The sequence below is a fragment of the Hyla sarda genome, chromosome 4 (assembly GCF_029499605.1).
Source record: "Hyla sarda isolate aHylSar1 chromosome 4, aHylSar1.hap1, whole genome shotgun sequence".
NCBI classification, from domain to species: domain Eukaryota; kingdom Metazoa; phylum Chordata; class Amphibia; order Anura; family Hylidae; genus Hyla; species Hyla sarda.
Genome location: NC_079192.1, coordinates 379,788,765 through 379,801,625, shown reverse-complemented (window position 1 = coordinate 379,801,625; position 12,861 = coordinate 379,788,765). Strand labels below are relative to the sequence as shown.

Sequence of the window (12,861 nt, the reverse complement as noted above, 5' to 3'; positions counted from 1 at the left end):
GGGCGCGCCTCTTGTTGCTTTTTTTCGTCTATATATTACCACTTGATGGTAGGTTGTCCTGGAGGTTGGACTCGCACACATCCAATTTAGGTCCCGTCCCCATTCTGCCTGATAGAATTCTAGTCCTCCCACACTTGCTTTGTGGCTCTGGTGTTGCCTGATCTTCAATTTGGCGTATTCTTTTGCTGCAGCACCTACACACAGACTTCACTGCTATAGCTCATATACAGAAGAGCATTCCGGGAGAAGATGTAATGTCTTTACTGACCACAGTCAAGATCTATTCGTGTTATCACATAAACTCTGATCTACATAATAAAGAATGGATCTGGTGTTATCTGCCGCCATCACTTCTGTTTTTACCAGTTCTGATCCCTTTTGCTTCTGTTTTGCAGCCAGCGGTGGTTGGCAGGAGCCTGAGAATCCGCACACCCAGAGGGTAAGTAAAGGCGGGTGATGTGTACAGTGCAGATCCTGTTACACAGACTTGTAGCATCTGCGGGTTATCTGATCACTACGCAAAACAGCTGACAGATACAGATCAATAATCCAACGCTTAGAAGGAAATGGCCTCAAAACCTAAGGCATCTGCCAATATGTTGTTCCATCTTTACTAGGCTGGAAGGTATCTAAGAAACTAAAGGAATGGAGGAGAACAGAGTTCACTTAACATGCAGGTTCTATCAGGACCAGACTGGACAATGCAGGTTTTTTTTTTTTTTTTTTTTACAAATACAGTGCTCCCTCAAGTTACAACATTAATCGGTTCCAGGACGACCATTGTATGTTGAAACCATTGTATGTTGAGACCATAACTCTATGGAAACCTGGTAATTGGTTCTGAAGCCACCAAAATGTCATCCAAAAATAGGAAAAAAAGGGAGGATTAAAGGAAAATAAGTAGATAATTAATATAGAGAAAGCAAATCCTTACATATAAAAGTAAGAAATATCTGCTGGGAGCTGTAATCACTGTCTATGTAGAGGACAGGAGCTTCTACAGGGTCCTGTACAATACACACAATGTCCCAAAAAAAAGTAAAATGGAGCCACCTAGGGCTGGGCGGTATACTGGTTCATACCAAATACCGACATTTTTGGGCTGCACGATATGAATTTTTCCCGTACCGCAATACTGGTGTGGCCCCTCCCCCTTGGGAATGAATTATCAGCCCAGCACATCGCTGTCCCCACATCGGGGAACTAATCCTATGTGACCCTCCAGCGCTGTTCTGCTCCCCCCACCAAATCATGTTACCCACCAGCGCAGTTCTGTCCCCCCCCCCCTCCCCCACCAAATCATGTTACCCGCCAGCGCTTTTCTGCTCCCTCCCAATTATCAGCCCAGCGGGGTACTACTCACATATGTCACCCGCAAGCACTGCCCTCCTCCTCTTTGTTGGGGGCCGCCGGCGCTGGAACTCTATACTGTACGCCAGTGGTCTCCAACCTGCGGACCTCCAGATGTTGCAAAACTACAACTCCTAGCATGCCCGGACAGCCAACGTCTGTCCGGGCATGCTGGGAGATGTAGTTTTTCAACAGCTGGACGTCTGCAGGTTTGAGACCACTGCTGTACGCTGTATCCCTATGCCTGGGCTGCAAAAGATAAAGAAAATAAACTTTAACTAGGTCGGCCTTACGCTGGGGACGGGAACATCGGACAGCCGTCAGCCTATCACCAGCCAGAGCGATGTCCCGCCCTGGCCAGTGATAGGCTTAGCCCACTGTCATGTAAGGAGCTCTGGCCGGCTTCTTACATGACAGTGCGTTTAACCGATCACTGGCCGGGGCGGGACATCGCTCTGGCTGGTGATAGGCTGACGGCTGTCCGATGTTCCCTTCCCAACGTAAGGCCGACGTAGGTAAGTTAAAGTTTTATTTTTCTTTATCTTTTGCAGCCCGGGCATAGGTTTCCAACCTGCGGACCTACAGCTGTTGCAAAACTACAACTCCCAGCATGCCCGGACAGCCAACGGGAGTTGTAGTTTTGCAACATCTGGAGGTCCGCAGGTTGGAGACCACTGGCGTACAGTATAGAGTTCCATTGCCGGCGGCCCGCAACAAAGAGGAGGGCAGTGCTTGCGGGTGACATATGTGAGTAGTACCCCGCTGGGCTGATCATTAATTGGGGGGGAGCAGAACAGCGGCGGGTAACATGATTTGGGGGGGAAGCGGAACAGCGCTGGCGGGTAACATGATTTGGGGGGGTGAAAGAAATACCGTTATATACCGTGGAACTGCCATAAGTTACAAAAGTACCTTGATACACATTTGGTCATATCTCCCAGCTCTAGAGCCTCCCCCACCTTGAGCAGCTAACCCTGGCACAGATAAAGCGCAGTACAGGGGGCGTTACCAGACAGCCAGTCAGCGCATACACTTTTGGAATACAGGTGTTTTACCAGTGAAATGCCCATTCCAATTGGTCGGTTCTTCCAGCCATTGACACTATTCACAGATCTGGACTGTCCATAACATTGCATGGTGAGTCTGGTTCCAATTGCAGTGGTCCAGAAAAGACCATTGCATGTTGAAACTATTGTATGTTGCGGCCATTGTAGGTTGAGGGATCACTGTACTTGCAATCACTTTACTATTTGTTGTGGCGATAAAAGGTACTGCAGTGTTGTCCAATTTAAAGCGCAACTGTCATGAACTTGGTTCTATATAACCTACACACTGCCCTTGTACTGTGTGCAGATTGTGTCTACAGTAGTGTTTACCTTATTTCTGCCGGCTTTTATCACCCCAAAAAACATTTTTGATAGCAGCCGCACAAAGCCGGATAGGCGTGGCGCAAGGTTTGCTATGCCCCCGCTGTGCACTCTGCCTCTAGCACTGCGCAGGCGCTTTGGGGAGGCAGGCGGCCTGAGCGAGCGCTTGCCAGGATAACATGCTGCGGCACGCACTGGGGATAAGCTAAGATGCGCATGCGCTGGGACCTGTGTGTCAATCACACAGCGGTCCCAGCGCTGACGTACAGGGGATAGGGGTGGCGGTGGCGGGGCATAGCGAACCTTGCGCCACGCCTATCCGACTGTGTGCGGCTGTAGACACTACTGTAGACACAATCTGCACACAGTACAAAGGCTGTGTGTAGGTTATATAGCCCCAAGTTCATGACAATTGCGCTTTAAGTGAATGCCGAGCATGCATATGTATGTGGGGTTTGGGAGAGATAGCAGTCAACTAGAAAAATAAAATGTTTGACCCACTGCTATCTAAAATGTATTGTCATCCTGATGAAAATCTGACTGTGATCAATTGGGGCAGTGCAGCAGCTTCTGTTTAGCACCCAATGATAGAAGAGAGAGGTGGCAGATGACTCGTACCATATAGTGTTGCATGTTTAAAGTAGAACTCCGGCATAGCAAAACTTATCCCCTATTCTAAAGATGGGGGATAAGTATCAGATCACAGGGGGGTCCGACTGCTGGGACCCTCACAATTTCCTCTACGTGGCCCTTGATCTCCTCCAGAATGGGATGTTTCCACCACCACACGAAGTGGCGGCCAACACCCCCCCCAATGCATCTCTATGGGAAAGCTGGAGTGCTGCACTCAGTAATCTCTGGCTATCCCATAGAGTCTGCATCGAGGGGACATGGTGGTTGGAAGCCGGGGGTCCCAGTGGTGAGACCGCCGTGATCTGACATATCCCCTAGGATAGGGGAGAAGTTTTGCTATCTTGAAGTTCTCTCTGAACTGCTGTCCTGATGGTGTTTGATGGACACATGAAAGGATTCCAGCATCAGAATGTTGTCATTGACTGACAGCTAGTAAAGCTTTCTATAACAGCCGGCTGATCAGTCACATGTGGCCTCACAGATGTAACATCACATGATATTTGCTGAATGGGGCTCCCAGAAATCTACCTAGAAAGGCAGCACAACCCTGGAAAGTCAGTGTCCTAGTTCAAAATATTAGTGGTTCAGCATTAGTTTCAGCACTTTTTTACATAACCTCTGTATCCTTCAGTTTATATATAAAGTGTTGATTTATCTTGTGGTTTCTTTCTTAAGATTAACAAACTGTTGGAGTATTACCAGCAACTGGCCCAGAAAGAGAAGATTGAGCGTGACCGCAAAAAGCTGGTGCGGCGTAGGAACTACATGCCTTTAGCGTTTTCTGTAAGTACCTAATCCCTTAACACTTCACTAGTCGGACCAATATATGGAGGGTTAAATTAATTTATCAACCTATAGATCCCTATTAATAGGAATCCAAAAATCCCTAATTTCCCATATATATTCTCTTTATGGTGAACCCACAAGCTTTATTAAAGTAATTGTGCATAAACATATAATGAAGACTCACATGAATTAAAAATTAGCAGAGCAGCAGCTCAGTGTTTGAACTAATATCTAGCTACTGTACATCACGGCCAGTGTACTCCAGCCTATTCTGATTGGCTATACTAAAGTGGAGTTGCCCGGCGTGCCTGCAGTGCACGCTGAGCAATTTCTGAGCTACTGCTTTGCTTTATATTAAAATTGAGTCCCTACTATGCCCCCCTCGACATGTTTCGCTGCCTCTGCAGCTTTATCAAGAGGTAGCGGGCATATGCCCGCTACCTCTTGATAAAGCTGCAGAGGCAGCGAAACATGTCGAGGGGGGCAGAGTAGGGACTCAATTTTAATATAAAGCAAAGCAGTAGCTCAGAAATTGCTCAGCGTGCACTGCAGGCACGCCGGGCATCTCCACTTTAGTATAGCCGATCAGAATAGGCTGGAGTACACTGGCCGTGATGTACAGTAGCTAGATATTAATTCAAACACTGAGCTGCTGCTCTGCTAATTTTTAATTCATGTGAGTCTTCATTATATGTTTATGCACAATTACTTTAATAAAGCTTGTGGGTTCACCATAAAGAGAATATATATGGGAAATTAGGGATTTTTGGATTCCTATTAATAGGGATCTATAGGTTGATAATCCCTTAACACGTTACAAAAGTCTTATGTCTTGCACCAGATTTTGGTATTTTTTTATTTATTTTTTTACACGCATCTGTGCTCATGCTTACAAATACGAAGTAGGGGTCGCTTCAGTCAAAATAGCTTAGCTGCATTATTCATTGGGAGTTTGAGATCAGTTGAAATGAATCTCCCCTCTCAGCAGAGGTTAGACAGCTAAGGCCCCTTTCACACTACAGGTATCATCCTGTAAAAAACCTCCCGGCAAAAAATCCTGAAAACGGCCAGCAAATAACCCCATTCATGTCAATGGGATGTTTTTGAACATCCTTTAGTATCAGGTATGTCCATTTTAACTAATATCCGTTATTTTTGCCGGCACAAAAGACGGTGCATGCACAAATCTTTGGTCCGGCCTAAAAAATGGTGAAAAAACGGATGTTAATATTCAACATTGAAGTCTATGGGAAGCGGATGTTCAAAAAAAATATCAGTTATTGTCAGGTTTTTTAACATCCGTTTTTGTACTGAGCATGCTCAGTACGGCTTTACAAAAAAAGGGTTAAAAACCTAATATAAAAAAGGATGTAACTGGTAATAACAGATGAACATTAGATTTTTAATGAAAAAACCCAATAAAAATAACAGATGATGGTCATCTGTTATGACCGGTTGTTGCATGTTTATTTATTTATTTTTTTCATCCGTTTATTGTAAAATAAAGCAGGATGATACCTGTAGTGTGAAATGGGCCTAACATGTCACCATGCTTTACACTGCAGCTCTTCTTGATTAGGTTTGTTGCTGTGTAGAGACACAAGCCCACCACATGCTCTGTAGGAAAAATTTGTATGGAAAGGTGATTATTACATTAAAGGGGTATTCCAGAAAAAATGGCTCCAGAAAGTTAAACAGATTTGTAATTTACTTCTATTACATTTTTTTTTTAAATCCTTACAATAATGATCAGCTGCTGAAGTTGAGTTGTTCTTTTCTGTCTGACAACAGTGCTCTCTGCTGACACCTCTGTCTGTCTCAGGAACTGTCCAGAGTAGCAGCAAATCCCCATAGCAAACCTCTCCTGCTCTGGACAGTTCCTGAGACAGACAGACAGGTGTCAGCAGAGAGCACTGTTGCCAGACAGAAAAGAACAACTCAACCTCAGCAGCTGATAAGTACTGGTAGGAATAAGATTTTTTTTAATAGAAGTAATTTACATATCTGTTTAACTTTCTGGAGCCAGCTGATTGATTGATTGATAATATATATATATATATATATATATATATATATATATATATATATATATATAATCAATAAATGTTTTTTCCTGGAATACCCCTTTTAAGGATAGAATGCAAACAGTGAAAACACTTCCATAAAAAGATATAAATCAGATTACAGCCAGCCATGTAGTGAGGAAAATGATCCTCCGCAAGGTGCTCCCGATAGACTGCTTTTAATCCACCAACTTAGTATTTTATGTACGTACAGAGGAAAATGATTTGCACTTTAATCAGATTGTTATTCTTTTGTCTTTTACCTTTAATTGCTTTCTGCTGCTAAAATATTGGGACTATTCTACAGCAACACACTATTCATGTAGCGGTAAGTCCAAGGCCCGACCTCCCACCTCCAACTGTTCATAAGTCATTCATAATGTGCAGCAGCATTCAGCAAACCTCATCCCATTATACCCAATAATGTACAGTATTACATTTGTCAAGATTTTTTCCCCATAATATTTTCAGCCTTAACAGAACTTATTGCATTTTTTTTGCAGGATAAATATGGTCGGGGTACAAGACTACAGCGTCAAAGACCTGGAGTACCTATTACACCTCTAGCGGGATTGACGTAAGTAAATAAGACTTTCAATAGTCCGGTGTTTCCCAACCAGGGTGCCTCCGGCTGTTGCAAAACTGCAACTCCCAGCATGCCCGGACAGCCTTTGGCTGTCCGGGCATGCTGGGAGTTGTAGTTTTGCAACACCCGGAGGCACCCTGGTTGGGAAACACTGCAATACAGTGATCCCTCAACTTACAATGGCCTTAACATACAATAGTTTCTAGTTTCTTTTCTGGACAATTGTAACTTGAAACCAGACTCAACATACAATGCTACAGACAGTCCAGATATGCAAAATGTGTCAATGGTTGGAAGAAACGACCATTCAGAATGGCCATTCACTGGTAAAACCCCTGTATTACTGAAGTGCATGCACTGACTGGTATCTGGTAGCGCCCCCTACAGTAAAGGGAGGTATTACATGTTCTGTACTCTTTACCTGTGCCAGGGTTAGCTGCTCCTTTGGACACCAGGTGGGGGCGGCTCCATGTTACTTTTTTAGGACACTGTGTGTTCTGTACAGGACCCTGAAGAAGCTCCTGTCCTCTATATAGACCAGTGATTACAGCTCCAGCAGATCTTTCTTACTTTTATATGTAAGGACTTGCTTTCTCTACCTATTTTTCTTTAATCCTCACTTTTTTTTCCTATTTTTGGATGACATTTTGGTGGCTTCAGAACCAATTACCAGGTTTCCATAGAGTTATGGTCTCACCATACAATGGTTTCAACATACAATGGTCGTGCTGGGACCAATTAATAATGTAACTTGAGGGACCACTGTAGTGTCTTTTTTTTTAGTTTGTATTTTATACTTTTGGTTAAAATACAAATTCTGGGAAGCCCCCAGGGTGATCTTTTATGGCTGTGTGAGGTTTCTGCCTTCTCAATAGGCCGCCCTTGTAAATCACAGGTGGGCGCCGCAGCATGTGCCACTCAACCGAGTGATGGGCAAACCATTACACAAATGATAGTGATCGCAGGTGTGTCAGCTGGTAAATATTAGAGGCGGCACAAATGTAGTGGCCTATTAAATCAGCCCTTTACTCGGGGTGCCGGAAGCCATATTCAACCTGATCTTTTATGAGGCCTATTCTGAGGAAAGGCCTCATATTTTTTTTTTTTTTTTTTTTTTTAAAGCAGACAATTGCCTTCAAAAGTCTAAAAATGTTCATAAGCTGCAGTATAAAAAAAAGTCATATTGGGGGAGATCTATCAAAACCTGTGTAGAGGAAAAGCTGCTCAGTTGCCCATAGCAACCAATCAGATTGCTTCTTTCATTTTTAACAAGACCTCTGCAAAATGAAAGAAGCGATCTAATTGGTTGCTATGGGCAACTGGGCAACTTTTCCTCTGCACAGGTTTTGATAAATCTCCCCCATTGTCCTTTCGTTGTACCCCGCTGGTCATCACTTGTTGCTGCTTCTGAGAAGAGTGGTCAGAGCAGGAGTTGCCCTCTCAGCCAGTCACTAGCAGTGTCCCCTCTAAGACGGTGAAGAAAGGATGCACTCGCCTGTCTAGGCTTGCTTGAGGAAATTTATTCATAAACAGCATACAAAAGTACAGCGGGTAGAAGCAGAGGAGCGGCAGCCCAAGGAAGTGCGCTTGGGCACAGGAAGCAGTCTGTCGCTGAGAGGCCGCTCCTCTGCTTCTACCCGCTGTACTTTTTGTATGCGGTTTTTGAATACATTTCTTCAAGCAAGCCTAGACAGGTGAGTGCATCCTTTCTTCACTCTCATTTAATGTATTTTGTACATGCTATATAGGATTGCACCCTGCAATTGTTCCACGTAGTGCAGCAGGTGCATGTGAGTTTAGTGGTCATCGGCATTAGCCGCAGTGCCGGACTCTCTTGTTCCCTTGTGTGAATTGGACCCCCTAAGACAGTGCTGGCAGGTCTTGCTCTGATGACTTGTCTCAGAGGGGGACCAGGAGGCTTGGAATGGGAGGATACTGTGGTACTAGTTGTTTTAATATGTTGCCTCCCTCAGGAAACATGATAATTGAACACCCCTTTTGCCTACCTCCTTGCTTCAGCTCCCTGCATCTTTTCATCCCGCCCCACTTTCTGGTTTGACTGAAGACAGTGCAGTGTTAGAGCTATGAGTGCTCTGCGCGCCTTGCATAAATCACAGATGGCTCCAGTCCTCTTGTACTGTACCTTGAACTGTCGGTGAGGAGCCTGTCACATACAAGCACAATCCCAGGATGCCAGCCACATAGCCCCCTGCTGCTGTGCAGAGAGGGAGTGACTTCAGCAGCCCCACCATCTGCTTCTTGAACAGAGCTGTGGTCTGTAACCTGGGCAATGAGTACATGAGCAGAGCTGTGGTCTGTAACCTGGGCAATGAGTACATGAGCAGAGCTGTGGTCTGTAACCTGGGCAATGAGTACATGAGCAGAGCTGTGGTCTGTAACCTGGGCAATGAGTACAAGAGCAGAGCTGTGGTCTGTAACCTGGGCAATGAGTACATGTACTCATTTCCCAGGTTACAGACCACAGCTCTGTTCATGTACTCATTGCCCAGGTTACAGACCACAGCTCTGTTCATGTACTCATTGCCCAGGTTACGGACCACAGCTCTGTTCATGTACTCATTGCGCAGGTTACAGACCACAGCTCTGTTCATGAACAGAGCTGTGGTCTGTAACCTGGGCAATGAGTACAAGAGCAGAGCTGTGGTCTGTAACCTGGGCAATGAGTACAAGAGCAGAGCTGTGGTCTGTAACCTGGGCAATGAGTACAAGAGCAGAGCTGTGGTCTGTAACCTGGGCAATGAGTACATGAACAGAGCTGTGGTCTGTAACCTGGGCAATGAGTAGTAAGCATTGGAAACAGAGGATGTGCATAACATAACATAAAGTTGGGCAAATTTGCTAATAACATGTATTTGGAAAATGTATTACACTTGCAATATCTACTAAATAAAGTGTGATTTAGATGGGAGCACTCCTTTAATTCAGTCTCCTGTCCAGGCTCCTGCTGTTCAACTCCTGTTTGTGTGACATCCTGTACTCATAGTTAGTTTTCTCTATCCTGACGAATGGGAATGTCGCACATCACACGCCTCTTATCTCACTGCTTCTGGCTTCTTGGCTGTTCTTTCTTCTTTGTCTCTGGAGGGATTGTGTTAAATATACTGGGCAGCAAAGTCAGTGAGCAAAATAATAGAAGGCAGACAGCTTGCATCTTATTTGAGAGGGCATGCATTCAGCAGTGAATTGAGGCAATGTTTGTGTGATGTATTTCCCAGCTAGCGTGCATCCAGCTGTTGCAAAACTACAACTCCCAGCATGCCTGGACAGCCAGAGGCTGTCCAGGCATGCTGGGAGTTGCAGTTTTGCAACAGCTGGAAACACCCTGGTTGGAAAACACTGGCTTAGAGGAACGAAGCCAATCCTAAAAGAATAACTTTATGATCAGTGTAGATGTCTGATCTGCTGCAGTCCTTCAGATGCTTCTTAGTAGTGATCACCATAAAGAAATCAATATCTTGCGTATTTCGGTGTATTTCTTCATCTACCCTTTAACCTTCTTGCTTGTGCTAGTGCTCATATTGAACGTTTTCTGTTTCCAGACTGAAAGAAGGAGAAGATCAAAAGGAGATAAAGATTGAACCTGCGCAGGCATTAGAGGAAGTGGAACCTTTACCCGAGGACTATTATACCCGACCTATAAATCTAACAGAAGGTAATAAGATACAATCCCTTAAAGGTGTACTCCGCCCCTAGACCTCTTATCAGGGGCCGGAGCATCGTTACGCAACGGCTCCGCCCCGTGTGACGTCACGGCTCCGCCCCTCGTGACGTCACGCCCCTCGTGACGTCACGCACCTTTCAATACAAGTCTATGGGAGGGGGCGCGGCGATCGTCACGCCCCCTGCCATAGACTTGCATTAAGTGGACGGGCCGTGATGTCACGAGGGGCGGAGACATGACATCACGCTGCTCTGGCCCCTGTATTGCCCGTCATTACGCACAGAGCGAACTCGCTCTGTGCTGTAATGATAGCGCAGTGCCGCAGCGGGGATCCCGGGGATCCCCAGCAGCGGCACCACGGCCATCTGACATCTTATCCCCTATCCTTTTGGATAGGGGATAAGATGTCTAGGGGCGGAGTACCCCTTTAAGGATTTATATTTTTAACCATTTACAAGATTAAAGGGGTTATTTCCATCTAAAAAAAAAAAATGGTGGTATATAGCCAGGGAATACTATCAGTTTCTGACCTCCAATCTATTTGAGACCCTTTACAGTATCATATTTTTTTTTTCTGTTTAGCGGTACCTAGTCACCGGGTTGTGTCTGGAACTGCAGGCAGACAGGCGGGGCTCTGTGCGCTGAGGACAGGCGGGGCTCTGTGCGCTGAGGACAGGCGGGGCTCTGTGCGCTGAGGACAGGCGGGGCTCTGTGCGCTGAGGACAGGCGGGGCTCTCCCAGGCAGCCACTGCGTTTCTCTTACAGGGCTTCTGTGGCTGTGTGGGAAATGCAAAACAGCAGCCAACAGCACCGTTCTCTGGGCCCGGGTGTCACGGGCAAGACGCATTATCGGAAAGGTTAGATGCTGATAATTAACAAAATCGTGAATATCTGCTGATAAAATCAGCCAATCCGATAATCGGTCGATCCCTATCCCAGAGGTTCTATACACACATCGAGCACATAGTGAAAGCAATCCTTCCTTAGCAAATACCACTTAACCCCTTAAGGACTCAGCCCATTTTGGCCTTAAGGACTCAGACAATTTTTAATTTTTACGTTTTTTCATTTTTTCCTCCTCGCCTTCTAAAAATCATAACTCTTTTATATTTTCTTCCACAGACTAGTATGAGCAATTTTGCTAATTTTGGAAGGTTTAGTTTTCATGCCGTACAATTTACGGTAAAAATGACATGTTCTTTATTCTGAGGGTCAATAAAGAACACATGTTCTTTAGAGGCCGGGAGCCGGACAGAGGCAGGTGAGGGGACCTCCGTGCGGCGTTCTGAATGATCGGATACCCGCAGCAGCGCTGCGGGGGATCCGATCATTCATTGAAATCGCGCACTGCCGCAGATGCCGGGATCTGTATTGATCCCGGCACCTGAGGGGTTAATGGCGGACGCCCGCGAGATCGCGGGCGTTGGCCATTGCCGGCGGGTCCCTGGCTGCGATCAGCAGCCGGGATCAGCCGCGCATGACACGGGCATCGCTCCGATGTCCGCGGTTATGCACAGGACGTAAATGTACGTCCTGGTACGTTAAGTACCACCGCACCAGGACGTACATTTACGTCCTATGTCCTTAAGGGGTTAAAGGGGTACTCCAGGGGAAAACATTTGTATCTTTTTGTATTTTTTTTTTTTTTTTTTTTCTTTAAATCAACTGGTGCCAGAAAGTTAAACAGATTTGTAAATGACTTCTATTAAAAAATCTTTACCCTTCCAGTACTTTTTAGCAGCTGTATGCTACAGAGGAAATTCTTTTCTTTTTCCATTTTTTTGTCCTGTCCACAGTGCTCACTGCTGACACCTGATGCCCATATCAGGAACTGTCCTGAACAGGAGAAAATCCCCATTGCAAACCTATGCTACTCTGGACAGTTCCTGACACGGACTGAGGTGTCAGCAGAGAGCACTGTGGACAACACAAAAAAGAAATTAAAAAAGAAAAGAATTTCCTCTGTAGCATACAGCTGCTAAAAAGTACTGGAAGGGTAAAGATTTTTTAATAGAAGTCATTTACAAATCTGTTTAACTTTCTGGCACCAGTTGATTTAAAAAATACAAAAAATAAAAAAAAATTCCACTGCAGTACCCCTTTTAAATATGTGAATTGCTCGTTGCCACTGGCCATTTTCAATCCTCAAAAAAAAAAAAAATGGACGAAAGCCTCTGCCATTGTTGGTAAATGTACAAGCCACCTGTAGTAACTTTGACATTTCTAGTCAGGGTTCCCCCTTAATGATGGCTCTTGTTCCTAGAACTGTCACTGAACCTCAATGACGTCTCTCACTGCTCCAGAAAAAAAAAAATTCTCACCTTTTGTCAACAGTGATTTTTATGATGGAAATGATCATCAGGTCCTTAGGACGGATATATTAGATCCCCATTT

The 12,861-nt window shown here is 45.1% G+C and overlaps 1 protein-coding gene across 2 annotated transcripts in view; it reads left to right on the top strand.

The window, feature by feature from the left end:
• DCTN4 (dynactin subunit 4) overlaps nucleotides 1-12,861 on the top strand; it is a 41,192-nt gene that overhangs the window by 11,871 nt on the left and 16,460 nt on the right. Inside the window, exons 4-8 of one of the 2 annotated variants that reach the window (XM_056516903.1) lie at nucleotides 396-439; nucleotides 4,026-4,133; nucleotides 6,507-6,527; nucleotides 6,703-6,776; nucleotides 10,346-10,458. In XM_056516903.1, coding sequence (XP_056372878.1) covers nucleotides 396-439; nucleotides 4,026-4,133; nucleotides 6,507-6,527; nucleotides 6,703-6,776; nucleotides 10,346-10,458 — 360 coding nt within the window. The remainder of the gene's footprint in view (nucleotides 1-395; nucleotides 440-4,025; nucleotides 4,134-6,506; nucleotides 6,528-6,702; nucleotides 6,777-10,345; nucleotides 10,459-12,861) is intronic. The other variant, XM_056516904.1, reaches the window with a different exon arrangement.